At 39.5% G+C, this 18,229-nt stretch overlaps 1 protein-coding gene across 2 annotated transcripts in view; it reads left to right on the forward strand.

Annotated features, from left to right (window-relative positions):
• The window catches only part of spata7 (spermatogenesis associated 7), a 101,430-nt gene extending 83,415 nt beyond the window's left edge, over positions 1 to 18,015 (forward strand). For both annotated transcript variants that reach the window (XM_041213833.1, XM_041213835.1), the window contains exons 8-11: positions 5,106 to 5,159; positions 5,588 to 5,665; positions 7,507 to 7,564; positions 14,660 to 18,015. In XM_041213833.1, the coding sequence (XP_041069767.1) occupies positions 5,106 to 5,159; positions 5,588 to 5,665; positions 7,507 to 7,564; positions 14,660 to 15,247 (778 nt within the window). In that variant the 3' untranslated portion in view covers positions 15,248 to 18,015. The remainder of the gene's footprint in view (positions 1 to 5,105; positions 5,160 to 5,587; positions 5,666 to 7,506; positions 7,565 to 14,659) is intronic.
• The last annotated feature ends 214 nt before the right edge of the window (positions 18,016 to 18,229 follow it).

Genomic DNA, 18,229 nt, shown 5'->3' on the forward strand with positions numbered 1-18,229 from the left:
GGATGGAGAGTGGCTTGGAGGGGAACTTCCAATTGGTGGTGTTCCCATCTATCTGCTGCCCTTGTCCTTCTAGATGGTAGTGGATTTGGAAGGTGCTGTCTAAGGAGCCTTGGGATGGTGCTGTCTAAGGAGCCTTGGTGAGTTTCTGTAGTGCATCTTGTAGTTGGTAAATACTGCTGCTACTGTGCGTCGGTGATGGAGGGAGTGAATGTTTGTGGATGGGGTGTCAATCAAGGGAGCTGCGTTTGACGGTGTCAAGCTTCTTGAGTGTTGTTGGAGCTGCACACATCCAGGCAAGTATCACACTCCTGGTCTTGTGCCATGTAGATTGTGGACAGGCTTTGGGGAGTCATGAGGTGAGTTACTCGCCACAGGATTCCTAGCCTCTTGACTTGCTCTTGTAGCCACTGTATTTATATGTCTAGTCCAGTTCAGTTTCTGGTCAATGGTAGTTTGAGGGGGTATTTAAGAGTCAACCACATTGCTGTGGGTCTGGAGTCACATGTAAGGTAAGGACAGCAGATTTCCTTCCCTAAAGGGCATTAGTGAACCAGATGGGTTCGACAGTCGACAAAAACCATTGTCATCATTAGACTTTCAATTACAGATTTTTATTGAATACAAGTTCCACCATCTGCCATGGCGGGATTCGAACCCACAGCATTACCCTGGGTCTCTGGATTACTAGTCTAGTAACAATACCACTATGCCATCACCTTCCTGATGCCATTGAATGTCAAGGGAATGTTAAGGCAATGGTTAGATTCTCCTTTGTTGGAGATGGTCATTGCCTGGCACTTGTGTGGTGTAAATGTTACTTGCCTTGTGTCAGCCCAAGTCTGGATATTGTCCAAGTCCTGCTGCATTTGGACATTGTCTGCTTCAGTATCTGAGGAGTTGCAAATGGTGCTGAACGTTGTGCAATCATCAGTAAACATCCCCCCTCCCCTTCTGACCTTATGATGGAAAGAAGGTGACTGATGAAGCAGCTGAAGATGTTTGGGCCTAGAACACTACCCTGAGGAACTCCTGCAGTGATGTCCTGGAGCTGAGATGACTGACTTCCAGTAACCACAACCAACTTCCTTTCTGCTAGGTATGACATCAACCAGTGGAGAGTTTTCCCCCTTACTCTGAATGTGGGGAGATATTTGGCATTGCAACAAAATTTAGGGAGAAGATTTCATAGTGTAGGGACAAGCTAATAAATGCTAAAAATGGAAGGAAGGGAAATGTACAGTGCATCAGCCTGGAAAGCAGGGATAAAGGGCCAGAGGAGGTTGGTGAGGCAGAGTCGAGGCACTGAACAGAGTTGTGTAGATGAAGATCGGAATTTTGATGCACACAGTGCAGCCCCAAAGGACATCCACTTCCCTTCCTTTTAAACAAGTGTATAAGAAATGGCCTGCCCACTCCAGCCTGCCTGCCTATGCCAACTGTAAAATGGCGTGGGCAGCGTAATATACAGGTCAATTGGCTTGATAACGAGCTCAATTGACCATTAATTATTTATTTTAAAATGGCAGCCAAGCTGCTGATTTGATTGCCCAGCCGCCTACCATATTAAGAGGAGACAGCTCGGATGGGCAGGAAGATGCTGGACATGCCACCCCTTGTATCTGACATAGTCCCCCCCCCACCCATTGCCAAAAAAACGCCCAATGGGGGGCCATAAAATCCAGCCCCATGTGACTTTCTGGGAGAAGTGACAAACCAAGTTTAAAAGCCCAGATGAATTGGGGGAAGAAAAATCTGAAATTCCTCTCTGACCCATCTAGACAATTGAAACTAGTGCAGGAGATCACTCTGGTCATTAATTTCCTGAAGTACCTACCTTTTGTAAGAGATGATGTCTGCCCCAACTAGAAACAGGCCCAGCACCCACTTGAAGGAATAAGATAATCAGCATCAACCGCACAAAGTGTCTCCCTATTACAGTGGCTCACTAGTCTCTGGGAGAATAGTATGACAATTAACCTAGATCTGGCCTTATACAAATTAAAATTCTGACCCTGGGCCTTCATTAATTACTTAATTGGAACAAATTGTCAAATGGGACACAATCTATTCCCTTCATTATCTTATAAACCTGAATCATATTACCCCCTCAGTCTCTAAAGCATAGAGTCCCAACCTTTCTAGCCTCTCTCAATAATTGAGATGCATTATACTGGGAACTAATCTAGTGGCCTTTCTCTGCACCCTTCCCAAAGCCTCAATATCACCCATCAAGTGAGGGGACCTGACCAAGCTCTTCTGGTGGTCATGTGTTATAGATTACTTAGGGAGTCCAAGTTGCTGTAGCAACATGCACTTCCACATGCATGTTGCAGTTTTGAAGCAATGGATAGTGATGGGAGAAGCTTGAACTTTCTTTCCATCACATGGCTAACCAGGAGTGTGTCTCACTGCTACTGCCTGCCATTGGGGTTTGTTGGCAGGATTTGCAGGTTGACAATCAACCTGTTTGGCCGCGTTATGTATACACCTTCCTTGGCCATCAAGTCCTGGGGTGGGACTCGAACCCAGAGCTTCTAGCTCAGAGGCAGGGATGCTATCTACTGCACCTGTGCCACAAGAACGCCACAAGATCTTATACAAAGACAAAGTAATATATATGTTATGTAAAAATTGTATATATATTCTCTGTGGGCGTACCTAATTGTCATATGAATGCCCCACCAACACCCTATTTGTTCTAGCTATTGCTCCATGTTCCTTTAGGGATGTATGCAATAGAATGCCAAATCTCCTTCTTTCTCAACCTCCTTTAATGCTTTTCCCAGAAGGGTGTATGAAAGTTGAATATTCACCCTGCCCACATGAATAACACTGCACTATCCAATTTATGCATCATTTGCCGATAATGAACCCAATCTCCCAACACATTGAAAAATGCTTAAAGCAGATGTGCATCGTCTACAGTCCTAAACTTGCACAGATCTTAGTATCATCTTTAAATTTGCAGGTCTTGCCCCCAATACCTATATTCATATCATTAATAAAAATAGCAAAGAGCAATGTCCCCACATCACTGGTGCCCAGTCTCCAAACAGATCCAATACCATTTATAACTACTTTCTGCCTACATCCTGCCATCCAGTTCTCAATCCAGCTCAATATATTACTGCTAATACCAGAGGCTTCAATCTAATAGAGAAGCCTCTTTCACAATACCTTGTCAAAAACTCTACTATGGGAAGAAACTGAACATTGTGCCTATTTTCTGAAGATTTAACTACCTGTGTTACATTTGCTGTGTAAAGAAATGCCTTCTAAATTCTTGCTGTGGATAAAATCAGAGTTAATCTCAATTAGAGATTTAGTAGGTTGGTGTTTTGAAGGAGGCATAGGACAAATTGAATCTGAGGGTGTACGTGACAGTTTTAGCTCACTGAGTTGCTCCCAGATAAGAATAACATAGGGCTGAATTTTGCCCTTGACGGGCAGGCGGGCCCAACCATCTCGGCGACGGGCGGGCAGCCGATCATCACAGCCAAACCGTGCCCTGCCACCATTTTAAGTGGGCAGGCCAGTTAAGGCCCACCCAGTGTGACGCCTGACAGGAAGCGCCGCGCTTCCTGTGTGGGCGGGGAGGGGGGTGGTGGGGAGAGGGGGGCGGGGGTGTGGGATTCCCCAAATGCAAGATTGTGCTTTCTTGCGCATGCACGCGAAAGAGCGCACATCTCCCTGAGGCTAAGTGGTGCCTCAGGGAGTACGCTGAAAGGTTTTCAAAGTTTAAAAATAGAAAAATAAAAATATCATTAACACGTCCCCCTCATGTGAGAATGTCACACGAGATGGGACATGTTAATAAATTTCACTCAAACTTTAATAAACTTTTTAAAACCCTGCATGAAACCTCATCCCACAGCTGGATGAGGTTTCATGTTTTTTCAGAAGCCCATCGGCGCTCCTGGCCTGCCCGCCAACCTTAAGGTTGGATGGGCAGGTCCTTTAATTATTTTAATTATCCTGTCAATGGCCTCAATTGGCGGGTGGACAGCTGATCGCGCTGTGCTCCCACCTTCCTGAATATTTAAATAGAGTGGGAGTTCCCCCCTACATCATCCCACGTCGTTTTTGCGTCAGCGAGCAGGCCCCGCCCCCTTCTCGCTGACGGAAAAATTCGGCCCATAGAATTTACAGCACAGAAACTTAAGGCAGGATTTTCAGCTCAGCGTGCGGGTAAGCATCCGGCATGCCCAAGTGTTAAATAGCGCACGATGATGTTGCAAATCATCCTGATGTCATCACGCACTTGCGCAATATTTCAGTTGGCGGGCGTGCGCAAGAGTCGCGGCGCGCCTGCTGACAATTAAGAGGCCTATTAAGGCCTTTAAGCTGGTAATTAAGTTGAATTTTTCGCTGCCTGTCCAAACTTACAGTTGGCGGGTGGGTGAATAGGCCAGATGGCCTTTGCGTTTTTTGCATAACCTCACCCAAGGGCGGGATAAGGTTTCCAACAGTGAATAAGAAAACAGTCAAAAAAATTTTAAACTCATTTCTAACATGTCCTGTTCTTGTGTCAGATTCACATATGGGGACATGTTTCCCTTAATTTTCAAATGTTTATTTCTAATTTTTAAATCCTTCAGATCCCTTAGGCAGCTCTGTGCCTTCGGGGAGCTTTCAACAAGCGCAGTCCCACACATGCACAAACTTCAGCGTTCACGCTCCTCCCACCCCCACCCCGGCAACGCTGAGGCTCTCAGCACACGTTTCACACTGGCAGCCGTTAATTGGCCAGCCAGCGTGAAACCACAGTCGGGGCCCGATCGCAGGCGGCAGACCATTTCTCAGCTGCTCCCGGGCCCGCCCAACAAGGGGAAAATACCCCTCGTATATTTGGCCCAACTGGTTTATGTCTGTATTTATACTCTCTTCAAGCTTCCTCCAATCTTAATACCACATTGAATCTTCTAATTAATTTCCAAAAATGTGTACTATTTTATTCAGAATAAAAATACTGCTGTCAGCAGTGATTGTATTTAAATAGAACACCTATTGACTGATTCTAATTTTCCTGGTTACTTGGTTCACCTTGAGATCTGACATTTAAAGTGTAACCACTATCTTCTTCTATTCAAACCAACTGTTTTCAGGTTATCTACATCAAATAGAATCAAGTCACCAATTATGAGAAAAGTTAAGGCTGAGTAAGTACTGTGTTTGATTTCATTATGGCAATTGTTAATGGCAAAGTTTTTCAAACTGGGGCCCCACAGAATCCTTGAGGCCATCTGATCTTCTGTTTACCTGTGGTCAGATTTCTTTTCTCTTTATTTTTGTTGCCCTTATTCTGTATCCTGAAAACATTACAGTGTTTTCCTTTGGGTAGTTAACACTACCTTTTGAAAATATAAAGCTGTGCTAGTTGTTTAGCAAAGCAAAAATTACATTAACGGGAAATATGTATCAAAAATAATATATCCTGGTCTCAGTAACAACAGCTTAACTTAAGTCCATTCAAATTCCTGTAGGCTGGGTTGATAGATATAGATTGGTTCCTTTTTTCTTCCAAGACGCAAGCACCAAACATGATTGTACTTACAGATTACTTACATCTAAATGTATTTCTCTACAGAGAAGAGGAATTGAAGTATCTTGAGTTCATCTCTGATATTACCAGTGAAATATTGACTCGAGGATTATTTTCAAACAGGTATCAAATTAATTTCTACAATCCATCATTTGTAAATTCACTCTTATCCAAAACAATGGGTTCAAGTAATTTTAAATGGAAGCTTGAGTAGTTTCAAATTGATAGTGTAACTAGGTTGAAAGTTGTTTTGAAGAGAGTTGCATTTATATAGACACTCAATTTCATCCCTCCAAAATGTATCAAAGCACACCATATGTAATTCAAAGTGGCTGTTCTTGTCTAGGTAAATGTTGCAGCCATTCTGCACATAGCAATATACCCCAAATTGCAATGAGATGAATGACCATTTATGTTTTGACTGAAGGGTGAATATTTGTTGGGATAAAATAGTGCAATGGCATCTTTAACATCCAGCTGAACAGAATCTCTTTATAACAATGAAAAGAAAACATAGCGACTATTGCAGCACTCAGTATGGATTGAACTGTCAGCCTAGATTGTATAATCTACAGTTTTAGGCACTGTTTTACAGGAGACATGGAGATCTCTGAGGGAGTACTAAAGACAATTAAGTTGATAATTAGGATTTTCACCTCTGCCACAAGGAAACATTAAGAGTTTTCAAAATTTTTACATTGGATAAAAGGCAGCTTAGAGACCATCTGACTGGAACATTGAAGATCTTCAAAGGAATTGATAAATTAAATGGTGTACAATATTAACACGAGATACAGAACATGAGTAAAGTTGAATACACAGTTAAGGATAACCTCTTCACACAGGTGGTAAGCACGGGAAATAGGAAGACAGCAGACAGAGCAAATGTTATAAATTAATACTTTTAAGTTTTGTCAGAAGGCTATCTGCAATAAAATTAGGTAAGAAATTTGTGACCTTTAGTAGATGTGCAGTGGATGTGGTTGATCCTTTCCAGTTCTGTATAGTTCTTGATACCTAAGTACATTGGAAGATAAAGGGACACAGCCAGTTCATTTACATTTGTCTAGTAATGTTTCATGAATAGGAAGGCAAGTTAGGATGATGAGAAAGGGGTGGGAATGTTGCCATGGTGGAGGGCGAGGGTGGGAGCAGCCCAGATCATTTTTATGGGCACTGAAGTAACAGGAGGGCTCCTCTAGGGCCCACAAAATAATTAAACACTTACCTTTTGAGGGCCTCTTCTCTTCCATTGCTTATGGAACTTATTGGAGCCTGCTCCAATTAGTTCCTGCCTAAAATAACAATCGTGATCCTATTTACATCATAAGCAACATTTAGCTAAGCAATGCATGTGCGCAGCTACACAGCAGCCTAGATGGCTAGGTGCAAGGCATGCTTCATGTTAAATACTGGGCGAGTGTAGCTGCACAAAAAAAATGTAAGGTTCTACACATTGGAAAAACTGGTTGTGCACAAGAATGAAATTCTGCAGGGAACATTAGTCATAAGACCACAAATTTCCATATCTAAAGGGATCTGTAGCTTGAATAAGATGGATGCTTTGGACATCTAGTGGTAGACCCCTTTTAAATTGGAGCCAGCTGCATTCCCAATGTTAACGGGGCAGTAAAGCTACCAGACATGTTAATTCTCATGAATTTCAGTGTTTCTGAAGAGAAAGCTACCAAGTAAAGCACTCTTAATGAATGAATAATAAGAGTAATAACATATAGCTTTGTTTCAATTAAGGCTTTCCTTGTAAAATTTCCAAATAAAATTCTATTCAGCACTGATATTAACATAATTAGGATGATAAACAGTGTTTTTCTCTAAAATCTGCCTGTGAACTCACTCATTTTAACTTGTTAACTTAAAATCCTGTAAATAAAGTTCAAACTGACTTATGGAGGTGATAAAGCACAGATCTGAATTAATAAAAGTTATTTTAATCATTTATTCAGTGTTTTAGAAAGAATATTTGAGCGTCGCATAGAAGAAAACAGACATCGACTAGATGAAGTGAGTATACATTTCAGGTCTCTATTTTTAAAACATGCATATATGTTTTATCAAATGGGAAAATATGTAACCTTCAAATGGGAAATGTTTTTCTTCTCTATACCTGTTGGGATTGTGTCGTTCCTAGGGGGTAGGGTGCCTTGGTCACCCTCAGTATTTCAACCAAGTAGATGTTAATCACACGATCAGTGACAATTCATCAGCAGTTGTGGAGCATCACAAAAAGCCAATCTGCTTTCATTGAAACGCAGCCACAAGAACCTCCAGCAAGGATTGTTAAATAGCTATTAGGCCTTTTCACCTTTTGGCTTGATTTCTGCTACATTTTTCTTTGCCAAACTTCCAAGCTTAATATTACACAAACTCAAATCTGCTATTTGTATCCTACCTTATATTAAATCATGCATTCCTACCTTCCCTTGCTGATCTCCATTACCTATTCTTCCTGTAGCACATCAAATTTAAAATACTCGAACACCAAGTGTCTCGATGGCTTCACTTCTCCCTTATCTGGAATAGTCTTTCTAAGCCTGTTCACTTCACTAACTTGTCCCAACCTTTAGAATACAATTTCCACCATTCAGTCCCTTTGAGCCCTTGTGGGAATGCAGTAGTGTGCAAGCAACCACTATGTCATTATTCTGATCTATTTTCTAACTGCCTAGCTACCATATTAGCAGTTGGCCTTTATTCAGCAAGCTTCTATACAGCCATATATTCATGGTATGGCAATATAATAGTATTGGACTAGCACAACATGTTTTGAATGGACAATAAAGATAGTTTTGTACTGTTGAAAATGCTCAGAAAGTTATGGTTATCATAGTAATTATGTGAGATAGCTGTCCAGGTCTGGGTCATTAAACTTCAACCAGATATAAATGTTTCCAAAGGCCTGGCTACAGATGCACATTTTACTCCTTCAAACTCCTGTAAAATGACGATACATAATAACTGTTCACTGTTTCATATCTTACTATAAAGACTTTTGCTCAAGCATCTTTTAAGAACAATGATGTTATAAAACATCATTAAACTAAATAGAGGGGAAGGGGTTCTGGAGAGGGGATACATAGGCTTACAAAGCAAAAGGATTTGGCAACCTTGCAAGGTAGCTATTTAGGCAATGATACCCAGAGTGTGACAGGAAGGGACAGAGTGTCCAAACATTAAAAAAAACAGCAGCAAATAGGGTCAAAGGGGGAAAGAAATGATAAAAAGTTAAAATTAATGGCACTTTACTTAAATGCACATAGTATTCGGAACAAAGTAAATGAATTAACGGCACAAATAGAGGTTAATGTGAATGATCTTATAGCCATTACGGAGACATGGTTGCAAGGAGATCAAATCTGGGAACTAAGTATTCAGAGGTATGCGACTTTTCGAAAGGACAGGCAGGAAGGAAAGGGTGGTGGGGTAGCCCTGTTAGTACAAGATAGAATAAGTACGATGGCAAGAATCGGAGGATGTAGAATCCATAAGGGTGGAGGCTAAAAATAACAAGGAGAAGAAGACACTGGAGGGGGTGTCAATAGGCCCCCTAAAAAAAGCTATGCTGTAGCTCAGAGAATAAATCAGGAGATAATGAGGGCATGTAAAAAAAAGTCAGTACATTAATCATGGGTAACTTTAATCTTCATGCAGATTGAGAAAATCAAATTGGCAGAGATAGCCACGAGCAAGAATTCCATAGAGTGTATTCGAGTCAGTTTCCTAGAACAGCATGTTGTGGATCCAACCAGGGATCAGGCTATCTTGGATCTGGTAATGTGGAATGAGGCAGGTTTAATAAATGATCTCAGAGTAATAGATCCCCAAAATACAGTGACCATAGCATTCAGTTTGAGAGTGAGAAACTTGGGTCGGAAACAAATGTGCTAAACTTAATTAAGGATAATTACAAAGGAATGAGGGCAGAGTTGGCTGGAATGGACTGGGAAAGGAGTTTAACAGAAAAGACAGTTGATGAACAATGGCAGACATTTAAGAAAATAGATCATGACTCACAACAAAAATATATCCCAGTGAGAAAGAAGGATTCTAGGAAGGGGATAAACCAATCATGGTTAACCAAGGAAGTTAAGAAATATATCAAATTAAAAGAAAAAACATACAATGTAACAAAGGTTAATGGTAATCCAGAGGATTGGGAAAGTTTTAAAACCCAACAGAAGATGGGCAAAAAACATTAAATGGGAGAAAATAAACTTTGAGGGTAAACTAGCAAGTAACATAAAAATGGTCAGTAAGAGCTTCTTTAAATATATAAAAACGAAGAGTGAACATTATCCCCTTAGAGATTGAGCTGGGGAAATAATAATATGGAGCCAGGAAATGGTAGAAGAGTTGAATAAATACTTTGCATCAGTCTTCACGGTAGAAAACATTAATAGCATTCCAAAAACACTAAATAATCAAGGGGCAAAAGGGGAGAGGAAATAAATGCAATAACTATCTCTAGAGAAAAAGTACTAGGGAAACTAATGGGCTAAAGGCTGATAAATCCCCTGGACTTGATGGGTTGCCTCCTAGGATATTAAAGAAAGTAACTGCAGAGATAGTGGCTGCACTGGTAGTAATCTTTCAAAAATCCTTATATTCTGGAAAAGTCCCAGAGGATTGGAAAACTGCCAATGTAACACCCTTGTTCAAGAAAAACAGGTAACTATAAGCCATCATTGGGAAAATGTTAAAGTCTATTATAAAGGATGTAATAGCAGGACATTTAGCAATGCATAATGTAATCAAGCAGAGTCAGCATGGCTTCATGAAGGGAAAATCATGCGTGACAAATTTATAGAATTTTTTGAGGAGGTAACAAGCAGGATAGATAAGGGGGAACCAGTTGATGTAATATATTTGGATTTCCAAAAGGCATTCGATAAGATACCGCACATGAGGCTACTTAATAAGATAAAAGCCCATGGTGTTGGGCGGTAATATATTAGCATGGATAGAGGATTGGCTAACTAACAGAAGACAGAGTTGGAATAAGGGGGGCATTTTCAGGATGGCAACCTGTAACTAGTGGAGTGCCACAGGAATCAATGCTGGGGCCACGATTATTTACAGTATATATTAATGACTTGGATGAGGAAATGAATGTACTATCGCCAAATTTGCAGAGGACACAAAAATAGGTGGGAAGGCAAGTGGTGTGGATGACACAAAGAGTCTATAGAGGGATAGAGACAGGTTAAGTGAGTGGGCAAAAACTTGGCAGATGGAATATAATGTGGGAAAATGTGAGTTTATGCACTTCAGCAGGAAGAATAGAAGAGCTGAATATTATTTAAGTGGAGAAAGGCTGCAGAAAGCTGCAGCACAGAGGGGGTCATCGTGCATGAATCCCAAAAATCTGGCATACAAGTTCAACATGTAATAGGAAAGACTAATGTAATGCTGGCCTTTATTTCAAAGGGAATGGAGTATAAAAATAGTGAGGTCTTGCTAAAATCATACAAGGCACTAGTTAGACCACATCTAGAATACTGTGAACTGTTTTGGTCTCCTTATCTAAGGAAAGATGTACTGGCAATCCAGAGAAGGTTCACTAGGTTGATCCCGAGTATGGAGGGATTTTCTTATGAGGAGAGGTTGAGTAGATTGGGCCTGTACTCATTGGAGTTTAGAAGAGTGAGAGGCAACCTTATTGAAACATATGAGAATCTTAGGGGGCTTGACAGGGTAGATGCTGAGAGGTTGTTTTCCCTTGTGGAAAAGTCTAGGACCAGAGGGCATAATCTCAGAGTAAGGGGTCACCCATTTAAGACAGAAATGAGGAGGAATTTCCTCCCTCAGAGAGGGTAGTTAATCTGTGGAATTCTTTACCACAGAGGGCTCTGGGGTTGGATCATTAAGTATATTCAAGCCTGAGATAGACAGATTTTTAATCAGTAAGGGAATCAAGGGTTATGGGGAAAAGGCAGGAAAGTAAAGTTGAGGATTATCAGATCAGCCATGATCTCATTGAATGGTGGAGCAGACTCGATGGGCCAAATGGCCTACTTCTGTTCCTACGTTATGGGCTTATTACTTTATAATTTCTAACACCACAGTCCAACATTTATCTTTTTTTAATCAGTGCCTTGTTCTTTGTACTTAACAGAAATAAACACTGGGACATGCAAAGACATCTTTTTACCCAGCGATCTCCTGTTTACAGGAAAAATTACTTAGAAAAGAATAGTATTTTGGTATGTGGCCTGTGACAAATAGTGTCATTCTAAATTATGGTATTTATAATATATAACTCATGGCATGTTGTTATGATTCAGACTGGGCCAAGCTATGAAGGAATAGGAAACACCAATGCCGAATTATTCTTGGGGAGAAATGGTAATAAGTGCTATTAACAACTTTCCAGGAAATACAGGAAGTTGAGATAAATTTGGAAACAGCACAACCAAAGTCCCCAGCATCAGAGAGGGAGGTAGCTCTCCTTTCTGGAAAGGCTGATACGGGGAGTTCTAACTATTAGTGTTCTTTTTTTAATCTTCTTTTTCTGCATCTTATTACTTTCTTTGTACCCATCTGTTGTTTTTTATGTCTGCAGCAATCTGCCAGATTTTAACTGTTCTTTGCATTTTTGCTAGTGTTTTTTAGTTTGATTCTGTCCCTTATCTCATTCATTGATGATGGTTGCTTAATTATATATGTGGCTCCTTTTGCTTTTTTGGGGATATGTACTCTTTTTGTATTGTATTAAATACATTTTTGAATACTTCCCAATGGTCTGTCTATTGTTAACAGTTAAGCCCAGTTTATTGTGGTCAGTTTATTTCTCATCCCTTTGAAACTTGCCTTCCTTAAATTTTCAAGCCCTGCTTTGCGATTCAGCCATCACCCTCTCAAACATATTACGATCACTATTCCCAAGATGTTTCTGTACCATCATATTATTAACTAATGCTGTTTTGTGACACATCACTAAATCTAGTATGGCCTATGCTTTGAAGTGGGAAATTTAGTAACAGCAGCCCTATGAGATTGGGAACCACATATGCAATATGGCAGAACCAGCCATAAACTGGCCAGACCTTAGGAGAGGGCCCTTGAAAAACACCTTGCGATAAGTCCAGCCTACTTTTGGCCCAGAGGCGGCATGCACCCAATCCGAGAGGGCTAAAGATTGATAGAAATTAGTCCTCGGGTCTCAGCTCAATAATTGGGGTCAGATGCCATCATTGATTATGCCTCTAAAAGCAACAAGCCAATAGGCAACATCAGAAATTTTAAGCCTGCTGCCTGGCCAACAGCAGCTCCTTGCCTGTACCCTTCACTGTATGTATGTATATAGTTACAAGTAGTTAATAAAGACTTGCTGTTAACATACAGAAGACTACGAAGGCTTCTTCAACAGACACATTCTGTAACCAACACCATCCCAACAGATACCAATTTCTGTCTCTTTACTTAATAATCGATACTCCAGCAGTTCAGATAGATGTTTTTTCTTTTTCCTGAATGAGGTATGCCAAATGCAAAAGTCACACTACATCATGTGAAGTAATAATTACATCGATTGGTGAATCCCTGCCAAGACAGTAAAACAAAAGAATATTTTGTAAAAAAGAAGAAATCTAGTAAAGAAAAACGATTAATTTGAACTGATACCTTCTATCAAATGATTGTAACAGGAAGGTCAGGGTTTTTTTTCATAATGCACAATACACTTTAGTCCCACCCACATTGTGCTTTGGCCTTTAATTTTCTGAACATTTGCGCTAAAAGAATAGTGTAAGAATGGCATAATGCCTATTTTTGAGGAAATTCAGATGATTTTTAAGCTACACTCAAATTTTCTCAATGTTTCATGCTGATTCTGTGAAACCTCTGCTGAAATGCTGTTGCTTATTGATTATTGTGACCCCACCCCAATGCAAAATTTCCTTAACTTATGCCATTGCTGAATGACTAAATTTACATCTAATATTTTAGGTGCAAAAGGACTCATAATCGTGTTTCTGATGTTTTATGTTTTTTTTTAATTCTCTGCTTTGAGACCAACATGTATTTTCTGTATATTTAAATGCAACTTTACCACATCAGAATTATTTACTTTTAAATTTAAAAAGCTTCCATGGTTGAATGTTCTTAAAGACATGACTTAAATGTTTATTTGTAGCACTTTTAATACCGCCTTAAAGTTATCTTGAAAACATGCAAACAGATTTAAAAATTAAATTATTAACAATGTTACGTTATGAACAGTAGCATCTTACCATTTAACTTGTTGCAATAATCTTGAAATTACATTTGCTGACATTAGTCAAAGAACGCTTAATGTGTTCATTTACATTCCTTTATCAGCTGAGTCAATGGGCTAAATTTTATGGGGCCTGCAGGTGTGAGTAAGGGGGTGGGGGGAAAGGCCCAAAAATCAGGAGGGAAGGCAGTACTGGAGCTCCCCTCATCTTCCTGCCTCCATAGCATTCTGCCAGCAGTAAGGAACATAGAGAATGACCCTCCTGCCCAGAGGCCAAGTGTGTTTGTGGCTGATTAAGAATCTGGTCTCATCACTGTTGGTATTTATCCAGCAGTGTGTAGGCCATGCATGCACTACATGGGGAAACCACTTGGTGAACCCTGGTGGGCTCCTGGTGGGGTCTCGGTGGAGGGGTTTTGCCTCAATCTCTGGTCCACAAAGGAACCCTCGGCAACAAGGCAGGACCCATCAACCACCATCCATCCCTAACTGACCATGGCAACCCCTGACTCCATTTAGCTTACTGCTCCCAGTGACACTGCTTGGACTGAAGAGCTGCCAGCTCTCCAGTTGACTGGCAGCTCTTGGAGGCAGGCTTTCATCCCTTAAAGGGCTGGGACCCTGACAGCAGCCCTCATTAGATGAGAGATGGGCATAAAATACAATTGGGGCTCCCCCAAAAAAACTGAGATAGGGTTAGCCCCAGCTTTCCAGCCCATCATCAGGACCAGCATGGTCCTGACAAAATCCAATCTAATCTAGACACTAGCTTGTTTATTTTGCTAAAATAATGGACAACGAATGCCGTGTATCATAAAGCTTCTAATCAACCATTCTTTTCATAACTAGAACTGACAATTGACTTCTTTGTCTTAATTTTGCAGCAGAAATTGCGTCATATGCTGGAAGAGTTAAAAGAAGATTTGGGCTGTAAACCAGAAAAAAACTGGAAGACCAGTGATTGTGAAACTGTATTGACAAAAACTAAAATGATAAAATTAAATAACTGTGATTCTTTGGAAAATCTGAGGTTTGCACATAATTGGAGAGAAGAAACTGATAGAACTGTGAACATTTCAATTAACAATGAAAATGATAAATCATGGGATCATAGACTACATGGAAATTTTAGCGCAGTTAATTGTTACGATCAGAATGTTACTGGAAACACAACTCCTCATGATATTTGTGGAGAACAAATCCAGAAGGTCCAGGACTTGGAGCAAGATCATTGTTTAGTTGCAAATAGTGAGGAAAACCATGGCGATCTACAGTCTGTGGACCATTCAGACTCTTCCACTGATTATAACACTGTTTTTGATGGAACAACAGAACTGACAGAGATTGACAATCTTGCAGTGTCTCTTCATATTGTTGACGTTAAGGAAAACTGTGAACCTGAAGATGTTTGGAGTGGATCTGCACTAAGTAAAGAGTCAGAAAAAGCTTTTGACGATGGCATTAATTTATAGTGCTCGCAATTCCCTGCAATTACACAGCAAGCAGTCATGGATCACAACAGAATTCTACACCTTTGTGATGTAAACCTGTACTTGTTACTGAGTCGGTTATTGACTATAACAAAGTTTGCATCAGAAGTGTTTTTGGGTATTTTTCCTGAAAAATCTACGCCTCCTCGCACTGTGCATGTTTTGTGCACATTTCTGAGAAATAGTATAGTATATATTTTACTACAGTTACTAAGGTAGTATACATCAATTTATCATTGTGTAAATGATTAAGCAATGTTTTGCATTAGGTATAGGTAACTGCTGCATCACCAAAGCTACCTCTCACATCTTCCTGAATCTTGCACAGATTAATTTTTACTTGAACTTTACCAGTTCTGTTTCTCTATAATCAACAACCAAGAGGAATGTGAAGGTCATTCATTGCAGCTTCGCTGAAATCAGGAGCTTGCGTATAAAGCCCCAGGTGCAAACCTACAGTGTCCTATCTGAGATGCGGTACATTGGCATTACCAATTAGATTTAACTTTAATACTTCATAATAAGGTAAGTCAAACAAGTATTTAAATATGGTCATAATACAAAGATGAGCTAACTGTTACAAAATAATTATCTGTACAATCAATCTAGTTATTGTATTCTTGTCATTTCAAAAGGGAACACATTCGACTGAAATACCCCATAATCCTAAATCAATGAAGGGGAGATAATAATTGGCATCCGTTTGTCATTTTGGCTCTTTTTTTGCTGTTGAAGGCAGCTTAGGAATAAATACCTTGCAGAAGTCCTTTTATGACAACATAGACACTAGTTTGACCCCAGTTAGAGTAACATGCCCAATTCTGGACTTCACAATTGAGGAAGGACGATAAGGCTTTGAAGAGAGTGCAGAAGAGATTTACTAGAATGATTCGGGATGATGAATTACAATTACAGAGTTATAGCAGAGAAGGCCAAGAGTCAATTTGATAGAGGTGTTTAAAACCTTGTAGGGTTTAAATAGAGTAAATAAAGAGAAACTATTTCCAATGTCTGTAGGGTTGATTATGAGAGGTAATTGGCAAAAGAACCAGAGGCAAGATGAGGAAAACCTTATTTATGCAATAAGTAATTAGGATTTGGGATGCACTGAGTAGTGGGTACTGAATCAGTAGTAGCCTTCAAAAGGGAATTGGATAAATACTTGAAGGAGAAAAAAACTGCAGAGGTCCAGGAAAAGAGCATGGGTGTGGAAGTAACCAGAGTGCTTTTTGAAAGAACTGGTGCAGATGCACTGGGCTAAATGACCGCCTCTGTACTGTATTATTCAATAATTCAATAAAAGACAGTGGAGTGTGGGGTGATTTTGCCCATTGATGATATCATATGATAGAATCTCATGATGTCACAGAAGGGGAAGTTCTGCAAAGATCATTTATTTCAGGGGGTCCCAAAACCACATTTTTGATTCAAAGTAGGAACAAAAAGAGGTAGGGAATAGATGTAAATATTTGTGCAGGCATTTCACGTTATTGGAGTTATGCAGCAATTCAGTAGAGTGTAGTTCTCTTTTAATATAGTCATCTTATAGGTTACTCCCAATTATGTTCATTGCACAAGAGTGACATCTTCTAATTTTTGTACTAGTATGCATATTTTATCCAATAGTCCCACATTATTCGTTATTGACAAAGGTTGGCCATTGCAACTTGGGCATATCAATGAAAGCTATGGTCTCGTAAAATAAAAACTATCATGATACTAAAGATACTAAAACAATGTTATTTTATAATGTGGAATGGGACATTTACAGTCCTTAACATAAAAATAAAATGAATTTTAAAACCATGATTTTATATTTCACCAGTTGGTAAAAATTACTAGGGTGTTCCCATGAGAATGGGCACCATTCAGAACAGTGCTCTTTATCCAACAAATAAACTGAAATTGTCACTCAAGAGAGGCTGATGTTGGAAATAGAACATTGCTACATTAGTGGATTAGATTTGTTTTCCTGATGTTGAAGTAGAACAGAGATGCTGTTACTCTGCATCTAACTCTCCTGCACCTAACCTGATGATGTTTGATGGGTTGACAGTAAGGGACAGAGAGTGTTTTGTTTCCCTTGTCACATTCTTTATGTTGATAAATACATACAAGGACAAGACTATTGAATTATATTTCACTAAATATTTATGCCAAGTAATTATAATGTTAAAAGCAAAATACTGCAGATGCTGGAAATCTAAAATAAAACCTGAAAATATTGGAAAAACTCGGTAGGTCTGGCAGGATTTGTGGCGAGAGAAACAGGGATAACATTTTGAGTCTGCATGACTCTTCTTCAGATGTTAATGTTGATCTTGTTTCTAGAGCTTTGGAGTGCAGGTGGGAGAGGAGTGAATTATTTTTATTATAATTTCTCTCTTTACAGTTAAAATCTTAAAAATTGAAAATAGGCATTTATCTGTTTCAAGTATTTAGTTACAATGAACTGTTTCTGTACACGTTCACAATCAGTATAATCCATTGCAAAAAAAACTAGCATGGTCAATATGCATTTCAATTAAAATATCTTGTTCAACTGTGCTCAAGTTCTGTGCATTAACTTATTAAAATTTTATATTAATGTTTAAAACAATTTGTACATGTAAATTTGCTATCATTATAGCTGTCATATATATGGATGTGTGTACCTGGGATTCTTAAGGAATTTTTCTGTCTGTATGAGTTTCAATAACTCCTTATCTCTAATTACAAAATAAATCCGCGGTTCTGTTTAATCCCTTGAATACCAAATTGTAGTTTTTTTTTTCTTTTTATTAATCTTAACATGTCCCACTTCTTCCTGGGAAGTAACCTGTACAAATAATTTCGTTTATTTTCTGACCTATTGCTTTTGCACAAAGGCAGAGGTTTTAGCAGTAAGGAATGATGCACTTTCTTGTGTGTTTCTATTGTGAAAGTGACCCCTCAAAGTTGTAATGTGGTGGTAACAAAATAAAG

The sequence above is a fragment of the Carcharodon carcharias genome, chromosome 20 (genome assembly GCF_017639515.1).
Source record: "Carcharodon carcharias isolate sCarCar2 chromosome 20, sCarCar2.pri, whole genome shotgun sequence".
Taxonomy (NCBI): Eukaryota; Metazoa; Chordata; class Chondrichthyes; order Lamniformes; family Lamnidae; genus Carcharodon; species Carcharodon carcharias.